Source organism: Portunus trituberculatus, chromosome 10 (genome assembly GCF_017591435.1).
Source record: "Portunus trituberculatus isolate SZX2019 chromosome 10, ASM1759143v1, whole genome shotgun sequence".
In the NCBI taxonomy this organism is placed as follows: Eukaryota; Metazoa; Arthropoda; class Malacostraca; order Decapoda; family Portunidae; genus Portunus; species Portunus trituberculatus.
In genome coordinates, this window is record NC_059264.1 from 1,556,951 (window position 1) to 1,574,138 (window position 17,188).

At 41.5% G+C, this 17,188-nt stretch overlaps 1 protein-coding gene across 3 annotated transcripts; it reads left to right on the plus strand.

The window, feature by feature from the left end:
• Nucleotides 1-6,584: 6,584 nt before the first annotated feature.
• On the plus strand, nt 6,585-16,946 carry LOC123501993 (serine protease inhibitor I/II-like). Of its 3 annotated transcripts, none has more exons than XM_045251131.1 (5): nt 6,585-6,758; nt 8,532-8,639; nt 9,229-9,333; nt 9,503-9,617; nt 10,106-10,390. In XM_045251131.1, exons 1-5 carry the CDS (start codon nt 6,698-6,700, stop codon nt 10,131-10,133), a joined length of 417 nt encoding a protein of 138 aa, XP_045107066.1. In that variant the 5' UTR covers nt 6,585-6,697; the 3' UTR covers nt 10,134-10,390. The 3 variants fall into 3 exon arrangements, with proteins under 3 accessions (XP_045107066.1, XP_045107068.1, XP_045107067.1); XM_045251133.1 differs by lacking the exons at nt 8,532-8,639; nt 9,229-9,333; nt 9,503-9,617; nt 10,106-10,390 and adding exons at nt 13,988-14,095; nt 15,724-15,828; nt 15,987-16,098; nt 16,662-16,946 and having other exon boundaries at nt 6,591-6,758; XM_045251132.1 differs by lacking the exons at nt 6,585-6,758; nt 8,532-8,639; nt 9,229-9,333; nt 9,503-9,617; nt 10,106-10,390 and adding exons at nt 12,387-12,560; nt 13,988-14,095; nt 15,724-15,828; nt 15,987-16,098; nt 16,662-16,946.
• Nucleotides 16,947-17,188: the final 242 nt, after the last annotated feature.

The following is a 17,188-nucleotide window of genomic DNA, read 5'->3' on the forward strand; positions in this document are numbered from 1 at the left end:
GGGTTAATATTTCCGAGAATCTAGCGCCAGTATAGAATGGGTCAGACGCAAAGATCTCCAGGCAGTGTTACGTACATACATACATACAAAGACACACACACCATGTTTATTCATATGTTGTCTTTCCCCTGTGTGTATTCGTGGAAGCGTGACATGGCAAGATAATGAGATGGTCCCATGCAGCAAAAGACAAAGCCTGAGGGTGTACTGGTGCCCTATCCTCACCAGGACACGTGGTACTACGTAGTGCTGGGAGAGATCACCACGTAGCCTCTTCGTCTCCCGGCAACATTCAATAACCTTTCAGCATCCATCCATGCACGTCACTTCCTCACGGCCTCCAAATAAAGCTATTGAGATATTCAAGAATATCACCACGAATGTATAGTCATGAAAATGCCTTCCCCCATTAACTGCCATCAGATTCCCTTAAACAATCACTACAACCACGAAAACACTTGCAAATCCCAATAACTTCTTGTTCTAACAGTGCACCAGTGACAGGCAGACACTAGAACCACAGTGCACATGTAATCGCCCGTGTCTATTGAAAACAATCCTGATGAGGGAACAAAGCATTGCAAAACATACCCGCCACTGTCGCTATCCCGCCCTCTCAACGCCTTCCTCCTCCACCTGACCTCCATGACGCAGCAGCAGCCACAGGCGCGGCGCAGCTCGTGAAGGGAAGCGTCCAGGATGTGATGTACATGTTTGCACAGCACGCACGCGCTCCATTCATAGCAACCGGCGGATGTCCCAGCAGTGTTCTGCGTGGGTTTCCCTGGCCGGAAGGGCCTCACCAGTTGGTGGGAAGGGCGTTGCACAAGGTGAGAGGCGCCAGGAGGTGGTCCTCTTGGTGGGGCCAGTCGCCGGTGAGGAGCGGCAACCCTGCCTAGGAACTCCATAAAACACAGCAGCCACAACCATCCTGCACCCGACCTCCTGCAGCGCCTGTTGCTCGCGTGTCACTCCAGCTCACTCCTGCCAGGATGAAGACTCTGATGGTGGTGGCGGTGGTGGTGGCGTTGGCGGCCCTCACGCAAGGTAATAAATAAGGCATCATTGGCGTCAGTGGCGTAGTGCTGGTCAGGTGACACTGGCGGGCACTGTCCTGCCACCAACAATTTGTCTCTCACGCTCTCTTGTATTGTGATTCTTGCCTCCTATCTTGAAACACGCTCACCTCTCATTACCAATATATATATATATATATATATATATATATATATATATATATATATATATATATATATATATATATATATATATATATATATATATATATATATATATATATATATATATATATATATATATATATATATATATATATATATATATATATATATATATATATATATATATATATATATTAATGATGTACTTTATAATTATTGAAAGCTTTTCTTAGCATGATACAAACGCCCTGAATACCGCATTTGTCTTTACTTGAATGTGTTCGCCTCTATAATGAAAACATCACATTCAAGAACACACTTGAAACAATAACAATTTGTCTTGCAGCGTCTTAAACTATCACCAAAACTATCCAGAAAGACACACTTGGGAAGGAAATAATAACTTCCACTACATTGAAAACCCCAGTCATTTCCACTCGATCACCTTAAACTGTCACTAAAGCTATAACAACACTTGAAGATTCTAATAACACCCAGCACAGCCTGTCAAAACAATAACCCCCTCCCCCGCACAGCATGTCAAGACAATAACCCCCCCGCACAGCCTGTCAAGACAATAACTCCCCGCACAGCCTGTCAAGACAAATCGAAATGAGGCGCTGGAGTGTCTGCGTGCACAATCCCTTGGCGGCAATGTCGGGCCAATGATGACCAAACGAAACGTGTCACTTTAAGAATCCTCGCAAACCTTTTCTTCTATTCACAGTGTTTTTACTTATTCATTGAGCTTAGAGTCTTTGATCGCCACCCGTGTCTTCCCCACAGGTACATCGGTGCCCCCAAAGCCAGAGACCGTGGCGTGTGAGGTGGAGCTGAGGGCGCCGAGTCAGGCTGGCTGGTCAACTGCCACTGGTGCACGTGTGTGGACGGTTCCTCAGTTTGCAAGCTGGAAGCCGCCTGTGTCAACGGTAAGCTTTCGCGTTATCTTTCTTCATCTTATTCCTAACCGTACTTTACTGTTCTTTCTCTTTCATTTTTTCTCCCTCCTACCTGTTGCATAATGCGACTGGCATAAAGTAGTCATTCTGTTGTTATTATTGTTATTATCATTATTTACTAAGGCAGTAGAAAGGAAAAGCAAGCAATCTGTGACCGAATTCTTCTAAGAGGGAGGTTTCAAGACACCTGTAATTTTTACTGCTGTTTTCGACTCTGTTCAGGACCGGCATCTCAGTGGGGTGTTTTTGCTTATTTTCGGTTTTGTTGTCCTTGACCGGTACGACTCTATATGAAAGAAATAAAAAGTTAGTACCTATCCTTGCACATCTATGCAGGACTGTCTGTGACGTGGACTACAACTTGACTGAGAGACACTTCTCCTTTTATCATATCAGATAGCAGAAGGAAGACGATAGAAGGTTACAGGTGAAGGTCTCATTCCTGCACCCAATTCTTCGCCAAGACTTGTAGTATAACATGACTTGTATCAACTTGTCCTCTCTTTACCTGATACAGTTTCCTCTTTTCTCTCTCTTATTGTTCACATTTTAGGTTTTTATTTTTCCAAACTATCCTTTTGCGGCTTCTATCCTTCTCTCTCTCTGTAACGTCGTCTTAAGTTTCCTTTCTGACCGTTCTATTACTGCTGTCAAAGACGGTCACTGTTCTCCTAAATTTATTAACAAAGGTATTCCTCAGGGTTTTATCTTGTCACCTACTCTCTTCTTATCGTCTGTCAATGACTTTCCAAACCAAATTCTTGCCCTATCCACTCCTACGCTGATGATACAGTCCTATATTTTTCCAGATCTTTTCAGGGACGACCAGCCCTTCAGGAAGTAAACATATCACACAAGGAAGCCACAGAACGCCTCACTTCTGTTCATTTCTCTAAACCTTCAAACTGGGGCAGGGCAAATTTAATATTGTCCTTTGCCTCAAAAACTTAATTCTTCTATCTATCAACTCTCCTCTCTTCTTTAGTGACACTCAACTGTCTCTCTCTTCTACACTGAATATCCTCAGTCTGTCCTTAACTGGTCTCATCTCTTAATAAAACAGTTTTTATGAAATTAGGCATTCTGAATCGTCTCCGTCAATTTTTCTCACCCCTTTCAGCTGCTAACTGTGTATACGGCCCTCGTCCGTCCATGTATGGATAATGTTTCGCACTGTGCTTTTTTAGACAGGATGGAATCATAAGTTTTTTTTGTTTGTTTTATCAATTCCTCTCCTCTAACTGACTGTTTTCAACCTCTTTCTCATCGCTGCAATGTTGCATCTCTTGCTATCTTTTACAGCTATCTTTGTGGCAACTACTATTCTGATCTTGCTAATTGCATACCTCTCGTTCTCTCGCGGCCTACATGCACAAAACTTTCTTCCTTCTCTCACCCCTATTCTGTGCATTTCTCGAAAACAAGATTTACCCAGTACTCTTGATAATTCATCTGTTTCTCTAGTAAACTCTGAAACTCCTTCCTCTCTGCTTCTGTATTTCCATCTTCCTGTGACTTGAACTCATTAAAGAGGGAGGCTTCAAGACACCAGTCTGTATTTATGACTAACGCTTTAAACTTTGTTTTGTGAGCGACACTTCAGTTGACCCTTTCTTTAATCTTTTATATTGCATGTTTTACTGTCCTTGGCCCGTGCCCCTCATATATATATATATATATATATATATATATATATATATATATATATATATATATATATATATATATATATATATATATATATATATATATATATATATATATATATATATATATATATATATATATATATATATATATATATATATATATATATATATATATATATATATATATATATATATATATATATATATATATATATATATATATATTCAGTACTGTATAATTGTAACGTAGACAAAACATCCACTGGTGTCCTCACTGTTTTCTATATATTATACATATAATTGTGTTACGCGGGACCTAAACATAACCATCACTGTGTTTCAGGCGATGGGGAACTGCCTGAGTGCTCCGGGAAACTGTGGTGGATGAAGGACTGCAACAGGTGCATCTGCAGCCCAACTGGTCTAGCTTTGTGCAACAAGAGGGCGTGTTAACTCGAGGATGAACACACACACAAACACACAAACACACACACACACACACACACAAACACTTCTCAACGGTAACAAGGTAACAAGCTCGACTGTCACTTGGAAGGCAACAACACCTGCATGACACAGTCTACTGTAACAATTCGACAAAAGGGTCCCGCTTACTAGGACCGTTTTCTGAAACATCTTGGCGTCTTACTGCTGCTACATCGAACAGGCTTCAGTGGATGTGGTAAAGGTTTTCAAGGATGTCTTCATAATTCCTGGGATAGATTAAGGACTTCAAAATACCGATAGGAAAAGAAACCATGAAAACTCGACTTACCATCTTTCATCCTTTGAAAATCGTGGAGAGAACACAGCGTTTGAGAATATGAGCCTCAACATGCGGATATTCAAATGCATTGCTCTTGTTTGAGTCATAATAGACTTAACTGTTCATATCATTCCATAACCATTACGAAAAAAAAATGTTATTGTAATACACCATGCACATCAAGTCTGTATTTCAATGTTACTAATGAAATGGTAATAAATTTAGGCACATCCATGTTGTCTGTCACTGGTGTGTGTGTGTGTGTGTGTGTGTGTGTGTGTGTGTGTGTGTGTGTGTGTGTGTGTGTGTGTGTGTGTGTGTGTGTGTGTGTGTGTGTGTGTGTGTGTGTGTGTGTGTTGCTGTATCCTCAAAAATGTCAATAGAAGAAGTGCTGCCAACACATTCCCAGACAAGGCTTGTCACGAAGAACATTGTGGTCTTTAATTAGTACATGAGATGGTGAATTCATGTCAGTAAGCGATGCCAACCTGTCACCCACCAGCATAGCAAGCTGAACAGTGTCACAAACACAGAAAGTACAGATGGAGGTCCACCACGTGCACAGTGAGCTTTCAATCACCACGTAGCAGGCCTGGGGACGTTTTAACAAAGATTCTTAAAAATTTGTCTTAAACTTGGTCTTATCCCTTAAGAATTCTTAAATCTTGGTCTCGGTCTTAGTCTTCATGTGCTGAGATGAACTCTTAAACCTAAGTATGAATTGATGTAAGAGCAAAATACTAAAATCTTGAATTGCTCTATTTCGAGTTTATATATATATATATATATATATATATATATATATATATATATATATATATATATATATATATATATATATATATATATATTTATTTATTTATTTATTTATTTATTTGTTTATTTATTTATTTATTTATTTATTTATTTATTTATTTATTTATTCATCTATTTATTTATATATATATATATATATATATATATATATATATATATATATATATATATATATATATATTTATTTATTTATTTATTTATTTATTTACTATTATTTTTTTCCCCTTCAATGAAATAACAAAAATAATAGTTTATCATAGATTTTATAAGAAGATGAGGCCACAAATTTGTGTATAAGCAAATTCCATTAAGTGTAAGGCGCGTGTATTTTGTCTCAGTGCTTCAGAGCTTGAGGTCTGCAGGCCCGTTCCTCCCACAAAGCAGTGCCTCTTTTCCTATCTTTTTTTCTTTAGTATAAAGGCGATGATGACCCCTAAGGCCGAAAGGCCAAAACAGGAAGCCGAGCTGGAATCATGGCAAGATTTTCTTCCTCATACAATCAATCTCATGAGGGAACGTGTGGCCTGCTGGGCTCCATCATTGTGCGGCACGAAATACTGCATGGGGCTCTAGTACAAAGAATGTAAATGAAACACGACAAAAATAGGACACAGGAAGAAACAGGAGAGCTGCATTCCCTATTGACTGAATAACATTATATCTAATTATTTAATTACTAACGTCAGCTCATCACTTCTTCCCATTCGGTGCTCCAAGATCTACTCGGCTCTACTGCCTAGTGTGCCGTAAATAACACTCCTGCAGGTGTAGTCTATTATGTCCAACAGTTCAGAGTCATTCAGGTCATCTAGATAATCCTTAAGAAGCTGATAAATCTTGAGTAGGAGGGCTTCGGCACGCTGGTGGTCAGTCATTTTTGTTAAGTTGCTCTTGTGTGTAACTCTCAATGTTGAGTCAACTCTCAAATCCTAAGACCAACTCAGGAGGTTGAGCATAACTCTAAGACTAAGAGGCCATATAAGAGAAACTTCCATATTTAAAAATCTTTGTTAATGCCGCCCCTGACTTCCTCCTTCTCTCTCTCCATCCCTTCCACCAGCCTTCAGCCACCCCTCGCTGGCCCAAGATGGATAAGTGGCACTGAGGCAAGCCTCTTTGTTATTTCTATTAATTTTGTTTAACTCAACATCACGTACGCCAATAAACACTCTCTCGCAAGACTTTTAACCAAACTATAACAAGATTGGAAAGATCTGAGGAAGAGGTGCAAAGTTCTGGTGTTAGCAAGGCGTCGTGGCAGGCGATGATATTTAAGACAGCAGCTCCTGTGTAGCACTCAGAGTCTTTAGACCGTCAGCAAGCAGCATGAAGCCTCACGTGGCGGCGGCAGTGATGGTGATGGTGGCAGCGGCAGCCTTCAAGCATGGTAAGGTCGCTTCGGCAAGCTCATGTCTCACTGACACTTAAGAGGAGGACGCACACAACAAGGGCACCTTGTGTAGCAAGGAAGTCTTGCATGTCAGTCACAAACTAACTCAGTACTGGTAGTACAAGGCGAGGATGACACACGGTCCAGTACCAGGGAGTGGCAGTGAGTGTGTTGCCTATATGCAAGCTACGGGTAAGCAGGGCGGTCACCAGGTTTCCACAGTTGCTGCACCTCTGTAATGATAACAGTGTAGCCTATTTAAACCAGAATCTCACCCCCAGAGAGCTGTCACTTCGTGCACCAATTTACTACTCCTACAGTTTTAGCCGCGACAACAATGTTCCCTCAATGTCAGTTTCTTCCAGTGTGTAAAGTGTCGTAATTAATTAAAGGCGGGTTTACACCAGGCTACTTTTCCATCCGGCTAGTTCCAGCCACCCGGAGCAGCCGGCTTGTTTCACCCGTTAGCATTCACACGATGGAGAGCAGCCGCTGGTTGGCTCACTGGCACCACCACCAAAACGTAAACAATCAAGACGGAATCACCAACGAGCTGGTGGCTATGATTGAAATTGTGCTGCAATATTCTTCTTTTGTATTATTTGTTCAATATGAAGGAAAGAAGAAACTGTGGCCTGACTTCCTCAATGACGATGTAAACAAAAATTCTGCCTTTATTTTCCATTTTTCTTGTAAAAAATTATCTTAATATTACATTAATTTATTGTATATAATGGTAGACGACAGTCAATGGTAATTAGTAACCGATCAGACCAACAGAGCGATTTCACTGCTGCTCCGGCAATGCAGCAAATCACAGCTGCATCTCGCTCACCCCTGCAAGCAGCATCGTATTGCCCCGAGGAAACCCTCAACATTCCATGCACATATCAGTATTTTGAACTTTATTCTCTAATTCAACAAAAAGAGGACGTGGGCAGTGATGAACTACTACAAAACTTGATTTGTGGTGAGCATGTCACTATGGAGCGGCATAACAGGCGCCCTGTCGACAAGAAGCCTGACACCATCACTGCGTGTGCCAGACATGAGCTACTGCCGTCACTGACTCAGTATTTGCTACTCAGGGGAATGGAATGTCATATCGAAAACAATAGATTACCAGTGGTTGTAGTAAGCTACATGTATTCATGGATTGATATGAATTAAACATGTTCCATAACGTGTGAAGGAAGACGATGAGTGTTCACACACAGCGAGGCGACAAGAGGCCAGCGGACGCGTGCCCATGGCCCTCACCACCAGGCGTCAGCAGTGTTGATGCTGTGGTCACACTACAGCCTTTTTTTTTTTTAATACGACACCAGCGACGGTCGTAGAGAGGGCTGTTGCTGGCAGCAATGACGTCATTTTGACGGTTTTCAGCCTGTCGTAAGTTGTCTCAAGTGAAGTCGTACGTTAACGTGATATCATAAGATCTCCTTTTTGTCACACGACATCGAAGAAGCAATACAAGAATTGAGTCCTCCATTCGTCTGTCGGGAAGACATTCACAACAAGCAAAGCCATTCCATCGGGCGTTCAATGACGTGCGACAGTCGAAAGCAGTCGCAGAAAACGGCATTACGACCGTCGGTGGCGTCGTAGTGAAAAAAAAAAAAAAACATTTGTAGCATGAGTCACGCAGCCAGACCATCAGACCGAAGCCTCACCGCCGCGCCATGTGCCATTCGATCACTGGTCATAGTTATTTTTTAAGTCTTACCATGTGTATAGCTTCTCCTAAACTATTGCTTCCTCCTGCCGCAGTCCAGGCCCATTGTAAAGAGGGCACGACATCTGACAACAGCTGCAACACCTGCACGTGTTTCAACTCCATGGTGATCTGCACCAGGCGGCAATGTGGGCGCAACCCTAGTAAGTCTTGTGAGCCCGTGTGTGTGTGTGTGTGTGTGTGTGTGTGTGTGTGTGTGTGTGTGTGTTTTTTTTTTTTTTCACTGTTTGATCTGCTGCAGTCTCTGAGGAGACAGCCAGACGTTACCCTACGGAACGAGCTCAGAGCTCATTATTTCCGATCTTCGGATAGGCCTGAGACCAGGCACACACCACACACCGGGACAACAAGGTCACAACTCCTCGATTTACATCCCGTACCTACTCACTGCTAGGTGAACAGGGACACACACCCAAATATCTTCACCCGGCCGGGGAATCGAACCCCGGTCCTCTGGGTTGTGAAGCCAGCGCTCTAACCACTGAGCTACCGGGCCGTGTGTGTGTGTGTGTGTGTGTGTGTGTGTGTGTGTGTGTGTGTGTGTGCGCGCGCGCGCAATGGGAATGTACTGACAGCAAAAACCGATCACATTATTGAACTATTGTAACACTTGGTGATGGTAAAGAAACTATAATTAATGTGTGTGTGTGTGTGTGTGTGTGTGTGTGTGTGTGTGTGTGTGTGTGTGTGTGTGTGTGTGTGTGTGTGTGTGTGTGTGTGTGTGTGTTGCAGGCAGTTGTTCGGGCACAAAAGGCAGCTACTGGATGGACAACTGCCACAAGTGTACCTGCATCAATAAGAAGCCTAGCTGCGTCCTGATGCCAGACTGCGTGACAGGTTTGTCACACCTCATCATTGCTCTCACTGCCAACTAACAATTACCATTGTCAAAGTCTGAGAAATGTGTAGAAAATGACAAAATATTCACATGTCAGCACGGAAGAGTAGTATAAGAAGCAGCAGCAGCAGCAGCAGTGTTAGTAGTAACAGAGGTGGTGTGTTGCAGGGAAGGTGAAGTACCAGGAGTGCGAGGGCAAGTCATCCTTCCTGTACGAGTGCAACACCTGCAGATGTGGGCCAAATGTCATCGATATTTGCACACAGTTGCTATGTCCCACAGAGTGAGCCCCGGTCATTCCTCCCCGCTTCACACACACACACACACACACACACACACACACACACACACACACACACACACACACACACGAATTTGCAATAAGTAGAAAAAATATATATATAACAGTAAAATAAAACAAACAGATTGAACAAAACAAAACAAAAATGAAATCATTAATAAATTAATGTTACCAAATTATAGAGAACAAAAAAAGTAATGAGAAAAAGAAATAGCAAATAAGGTAACAAATACAATGGTGACAATAGAAAATAAAATCAAGCACAGCAAAACAAAGATAATAAACAATGATAATAGATGAATTACAAAAGAGTAATAAAAATTTATACATAACTTGCAAAAAATTCATATTAGCAAATGGTGTTTGAATTACTTTCTTTTGTTACTTCAAAGAAAACACAACTGTGAGCGAGAGACTCACTTTGCAACACTGGGAAGGCCTCACTGTGTGTTTCTGTTTCCTTCACGCAGGTTTCACACCCACAACATATGGCTCTGACAAGAGTTGGCAGCACCTCACTCCATTCAGCGACACCACCACCACCACTCCATGCAGCAACACCAAACCATGGCAGCATGTGGTGTACTGCACTATAATGCCAATAAATGTAGCCACCATAACAAAGAACACTGGAATCATTGAAGCACTAAACCTCTTGCCCTGTGTGTTCCTCCATGGTGCACTGACAAGGACCAAACTCAGTGCCACCATTCATAATTACCAATGAATATTTACAAATAAACTCCATGACTGTCTCTCAGGTTTTAATCTGCTCCCTTGTTGGTGGAGTTCACTTTGCTTAACATGTGTCCCAACCTTTGCTACACTTGTCACATGAACACTATCAGGAAAAAAGAAACTAAACAACAATAACAATACCAATAATAATGATTTTTTGTACTAAATCTAAATATAATTGTTTTAATAGAAAGGTTCTTGTATCAACATTGATTTGTTTAGAATTCAAATAACTTGCTTTAATATATTGGAGGTGTTTTATAAGTGTTGTTAAACAAAACAAAACCTAACTTCATAGAACTATGTCGTTCTAGCTAGAGACGAGATGTGAAGCTTGCACTTTAAATTACACATAAAGGACACACAGACAGTAGTCAGAGGATAGAGAAGAGGAAGAAAAGAGCCCTGAATCATCCCAGACGTCCAGGAATACGAGTAGTGTGGTGCACCAGTTGCTCAAACTCGTGCATAAAAGTGTCTATAGGACTACTAGCCGAACCAGAACAAGCATGATCACCAATTGCCATTATGAGTGTATATAACACATCATCTGTATGGACATATTATCGTGCACTTTTGTTTCTTTTTAAGTAAATGCTGTGAATTTAGTTTTTATTTTGATGGTGAAGTGAAAAATTATTTGCGTTGTTTCAGGTAAATTTGCAGTCAGAAATGTTCACTATTAACTAATTTATTGGGAAGCTTTGCACGTGACGGCAGGCAGAGTGAACATGAGCATTGTCACATCAGAGGTGAAGGGCCGACCTATACTTTGATCAATGAATTAGTTCACAGTGAACATTTCTCCATGAAAATTTACCTGGAAAAGCGCCAGTCATTTATTTCCCTCCTCTATAAAAAAAAAAAAAAAGGCTAAATTTGCAGCATTTATTGAAAAAGCGAATATGCAGGATAATATGTCCACATCGTGCGGAACTTTGCGATTTGGAGGTACTAGGAGGTTTCAAATATTAGATAAATATTACATTCTAATATTTCTGCCGTTCTGTTATATACAACAAACACCGCTTAAGTCGGATCCAAATAAGTCGGAAGTCATATAAGTCGGACACTTTCTGGACTTCCTTTTATTCTATCCCAGGTGCACCGGTAGGTATTTTTGCCCACTGATTGCGTAATCTTAGCCCATTCTGCTTATTTAGTGGTTAAAATAGTGCAATTGGCAGATCTTACATCTTCCGAGTCATGAGGAATTATCGGAGTCATTTGAGATGCAAAACAGGAATGTGTACCACAGCACTGCTGGCACAAAGATCAATGTTTACAGAGCTAAATTATCAAGCACATGTCTCCCTCAGCTTTCCTTCACTTGTAACTCTTATTATTGTCTCTGCAATTGTATCTTGGCTTCTGACAGCAATGCTATGTCATTCACGTCAGTTAAAACGCTGAAGATGCTGGTGGTGGTAGAAGACAAATTGCCTGTTATACAGGACCATAATACAGGTTTGAGCTGTGCCTTGTGTGTGTGTGTGTGTGTGTGTGTGTGTGTATGGCATGTGTGTATGAATGTGCGTGCGCAATGTAGCAATGTATATAGCACCTATTTATATCATACATGACACATTTAACTGTTGGTTCAAACAGAAAGATAAAATGTGGAAATAAAAAAAAATTGGATAATTCGAATTTTTCGATAACTCAGATTAGCCTTCCCACAATTGGTCAGACTTATGCGAGGGTCACTGTACACTCACAATGACAATTAATGATCATGCTTATTCTGGTTGAGATGTCAGCCCCATAGACACTTTCATACACGAGTTTCAGCAAAGACAACAGAGCCGTGGCTCAAAGTGTACATTTCACCACAAACAGACACTCTTCCACGCCGCAGTGCCTCCCGCCACCTCTCGAACCCCCGAGATGGATGTATCACTGTTACACAAATCTCCTTGTTATTTCTATTAATTTTGTTTAACTCAACATCACGTACGCCAATAAACACTCTCTCGCAAGACTTTTAACCAAACTATAACAAGATTGGAAAGATCTGAGGAAGAGGTGCAAAGTTCTGGTGTTAGCAAGGCGTCGTGGCAGGCGATGATATTTAAGACAGCAGCTCCTGTGTAGCACTCAGAGTCTTTAGACCGTCAGCAAGCAGCATGAAGTCTCACGTGGCGGCGGCAGTGATGGTGGTGGTGGCAGCGGCAGCCTTCAAGCATGGTAAGGTAGCTTCGGCAAGCTCATGTCTCACTGACACTTATTAGAGGACGCTCACAACAAGGGCGCCTTGTGTAGCAAGGAAGTCTTGCATGTCAGTCACAAACTAACTCAGTACTAGTAGTACAAGGCGAGGATGACACACAGTCCAGTACCAGAGAGTGGCAGTGAGTGTGTTGCCTATATGCAGGTTGCGGGTATGCAGGGCGGTCACCAGGTTTCCACAGTTGCTGCACCTCTGTAATGATAACAGTGTAGCCTATTTAAACCAGAATCTCACCCCCAGAGAGCTGTCACTTCGTGCACCAATTTACTACTCCTACAGTTTTAGCTGCGACAACAATGTTCCCTCAATGTCAGTTTCTTCCAGTGTGTAAAGTGTCGTAATTAATTAAAGGCGGGTTTACACCAGGCTACTTTTCCATCCGGCTAGTTCCAGCCACCCGGAGCAGCCGGCTTGTTTCACCCGTTAGCATTCACACGATGGAGAGCAGCCGCTGGTTGGCTCACTGGCACCACCACCAAAACGTAAACAATCAAGACGGAATCACCAACGAGCTGGTGGCTATGATTGAAATTGTGCTGCAATATTCTTCTTTTGTATTATTTGTTCAATATGAAGGAAAGAAGAAACTGTGGCCTGACTTCCTCAATGACGATGTAAACAAAAATTCTGCCTTTATTTTCCATTTTTCTTGTAAAAATTTATCTTAATATTACATTTATTTATTGTATATAATGGTAGACGATAGTCAATGGTAATTAGTAACCGATCAGAGCAACAGAGCGGTTTCCCTGCTGCTCCGGCAATGCAGCAAATCACAGCTGCATCTCGCTCACCCCTGCAAGCAGCATCGAGGAAACCCTCAACACTCCATGCACATGTCAGTATTTTGAACTTTATTCTCTAATTCAACAAAAAGAGGACTTGGGCAGTGATGAACTACTACAAAACTTGATTTGTGGTGAGCATGTCACTATGGAGTGGCATAACAGGCGCCCTGTCGACAAGAAGCCTGATACCATCACTGCGTGTGCAGGACATGAGCTACTGCCGTCACTGACTCAGTATTTGCTACTCAGGGGAATGGAATGTCATATCGAAAACAATAGATTACCAGTGGTTGTAGTAAGCTACATGTATTCATGGATTGATATGAATTAAACATGTTCCATAACGTGTGAAGATGAGTTTTCGAGGCGTAGTCCATCGTACGCGTGCCCATGGCGCTCACCGCCAAGCATCAGCAGTGTTAGTCACGGGGGAATTGATCTTAGCAGGACTACCTGACCGAAGCCTCGCTGCCGCGCCACGTGCAATTCAATCACTGGTCATAGTTATTTTTGAAGCTCAGTCATTTCCCACAATCGTCTTAACATGTGGACAGTTTCTCCTAATCTCTTTAACCTCTTGCTTCCCCCTACCGCAGTCCAGGCCGATTGTCAAGACGGCATGACATCTAACAACGGCTGCAACACTTGCTCGTGTTTCAACTCCATGGTGATCTGCACCAGGCGGCAGTGCGGACTCTGCAAAAGTAAGTCGTGTGTGTGTAGATGGGTGGGTGTTTCCGTAGTTGTATTTACCTAGTTGTAGCTTACAGAAGGGGAGCTATATGCTGGTGCGGCCCCGTCTATGTTATAGCAAAATCTATCCAACTTCATCTTAAAGTTATATATATATATATATATATATATATATATATATATATATATATATATATATATATATATATATATATATATTGTTGTCACTTCGGTCACTTCTCCATCGAACGCATTCCAAGCTTCAATAGTTGTGTGGAAAACTATTTCTTCACGTCCCTCTTGCATGAGCCCTCAGTTTCTTCCTGTGGCCCTCTTGGATCGCTCATCACGCATTATCAAATCCTCTCTGTCATACTTGACAATTCCTTCTATCAGACTAAATGTTGCAGTCAAATCTTCTCTCCTTTTCTGTTCCAGGGACATCAGATCCAATCTTAACAATCTCTCCTCATAAGGGAAGTCTTTCAGACTTAGAACCATCTTTGTTGCAACCTGCTGGATTCTCTCTAGCTTTTTAATATCCTTCTTCAGATTCGGTGAATAAACCACTGCTGCATATTCCATCCTTGGATGTATCATAGTTACAATAATCTTCATCATTCCTCATTAATGTATGAAAATGCTACTCTTACATTCTTGAGTAGATTATAAGTTTCCTCTACAATTTTACTAATGTGCTTTCCTGGTGACATATCACCCATAAGAATTACTGCTAAGTCTTTCTATGCATTTCTTTTCTGAATGTTTTTTCCCTCAACTTATAAACTTCAACTGGTCTATTTTTGGTTTTCCCAAACTCCAATATGCTGCATTTTCTTGAATTGAATTCCATTTTCCATTTCTTACTCCATCTGTAGATCTTGTTCAAATCCTTTTGGAGCAAGTCACAGTCCTCATTTTCCTTCACCTGTTTCAGGATCTTTGCATCATCAGCAAATAGACTTCTGTGACTTTCTACCTTTTCATCTGTATCATTTATGCATATTGCTAACATTATTGGATCTAAAACTAATCCCTGAGGAACTCCACTGTAAACTCTTTTAGATGTAGACATTTCATCTCTAATGACAGTCCTCATCTCCGTCCTTTAGAAAATCCTCCATCCGTGCTAGCAATCTTCCTCCTACACCTCCTACTTCTTAGAGTTTCCCCACAAATCTTTTGTGTGGAACTTTGATGAACACTTTCTTCAGATCCAAGTAAGCACAGTCAGCCCATCCATCTCTTTCTTGTATCATATCACTAACTCTTAAATGGAAACGTATTAAGTTATACATGAACGTCCCTTCCGAAAGCCAAACTGTTTGTCGCTTAACAAATTACTGGTCTCAAGATACTCCATCCGCTTGTCTTTTGTGTGTGTGTGTGTGTGTGTGTGTGTGTGTGTGTGTGTGTGTGTGTGTGTGTGTGTGTGTGTGTGTGTGTGTGTGTGTGTGTGTGATGGGAATGCTGACAATAATAGATTGTCACAAATTGAACAATTACAACACTTGGTGGCAGTGAAGAGATCATCATTAATGGCAGTGTGTGTGTGTGTGTGTGTGTGTGTGTGTGTGTGTGTGTGTGTGTGTGTGTGTGTGTGTGTGTGTGTGTGTGTGTGTGTGTGTGTGTGTTGCAGACATATGCTCGGGCATGAAAGGCAGCTACTGGATGGACAACTGCCACAAGTGTACCTGCATCAATGAGAAGCCTAGCTGCGTCCTGATGCGACACTGTGTGACAGGTACGTCACACCTCATCATTGCTCTCACTGCCAACTAACAATTACCATTGTCAAAGTCAGAGAAATGTGTATAGAATGATGGAATATATTCACACATTAGCATGGAAAAGAGTAGTATAAGCAGCAGCAGTGTTAGTGACAAGAGTGGTGTGTTACAGGGAGAGTGAAGAACCTGGAGTGCGAGGGCAAGACGTCCTTCCTGTACGAGTGCAACACCTGCATTTGTTCAAACAAGAGCAAAGCTTGTACCAGGAAAGCATGCTCCTCAGAGTAAGCCTCAGCCATTCCTCCCCACTATACACACACACTACATAGTGTACTGGTTAGCATGCTCGACTCGCAATCAAGAAGGCCCAGGTTCGGGTCCTGGGAAGTGGCGAGGCAAATAGGCAAGCCTCTTAATGTGTAGCCCTGTTCACCTAGCAGTAAATAGGTAGGGGATGTAACTCGAGGGGTTGTGGCCTCGCTTTCCCAATGTGTGGAGTGTGTTGTGATCTCAGTCCTACCCGAAGATCGGTCTATGAGCTCTGAACTCACTCCGTAATGGGGAAGACTGGCTGGGTGACCAGCAGACGACCATGGTGAATTACACACATCTGTGAATTTGCAATTAATAAAAAAAAATACAATAGTAAAATAAAACAAAATTAAATAAAACAAAACAAAAAATATAGTCATGAGTAAATAAATGAAACCAAATTATAGAAAACAAAAATAGAAAAAAGGCTAAATTACTTTCTTTTGTTACTTCAAAGAAAACAAAACTGTGAGCGAGAGACTCACTTTGCAACACTGGGAAGGCCTCACTGTGTGTTTCTGTTTCCTTCACGCAGGTTTCACACCCACAACATATGGCACTGACAAGAGTTGGCAGCACCTCACTCCATTCAGCGACACCACCACCACCACTCCATGCAGCAACACCAAACCATGGCAGCATGTGGTGTACTGCACTATAATGGCAATAAATGTAGCCACCATAACAAAGAACACTGGAATCATTGAAGCACTGAACCTTTTGCCCTGTGTGTTCCTCCATGGTGCACTGACAAGGACCAAACTCAGTGCCACCATTCATAATTACCAATGAATATTTACAATTAAACTCCATGACTGTCTCTCAGGTTTTAATCTGCTCCCTTGTTGGTGGAGTTCACTTTGCTTAACGTGTGTCCCAACCTTTGCTACACTTGTCACATGAACACTATCAGGAAAAAAGAAACTAAACAACAATAACAATACCAATAATAATGATTTTTTGCACTAAATCTAAATAGTATTATTTTAATAGAAAGGTTCTTGTACAAATATTAATTCGCTTAGAATCAAATAATTTGTTTTAAAAGCTATTTTTAATCTT

Coding starts and splice junctions, on each gene's coding strand:
- LOC123501993 (XM_045251131.1), top strand. CDS start 6,698: ATGAAGCCTCACGTGGCGGCGGCAGTGATGGTGATGGTGGCAGCGGCA. Junction 6,759..8,531: donor AGCGGCAGCCTTCAAGCATG/GTAAGGTCGCTT, acceptor CTCCTGCCGCAG/TCCAGGCCCATTGTAAAGAG. Junction 9,334..9,502: donor GATGCCAGACTGCGTGACAG/GTTTGTCACACC, acceptor GGTGTGTTGCAG/GGAAGGTGAAGTACCAGGAG.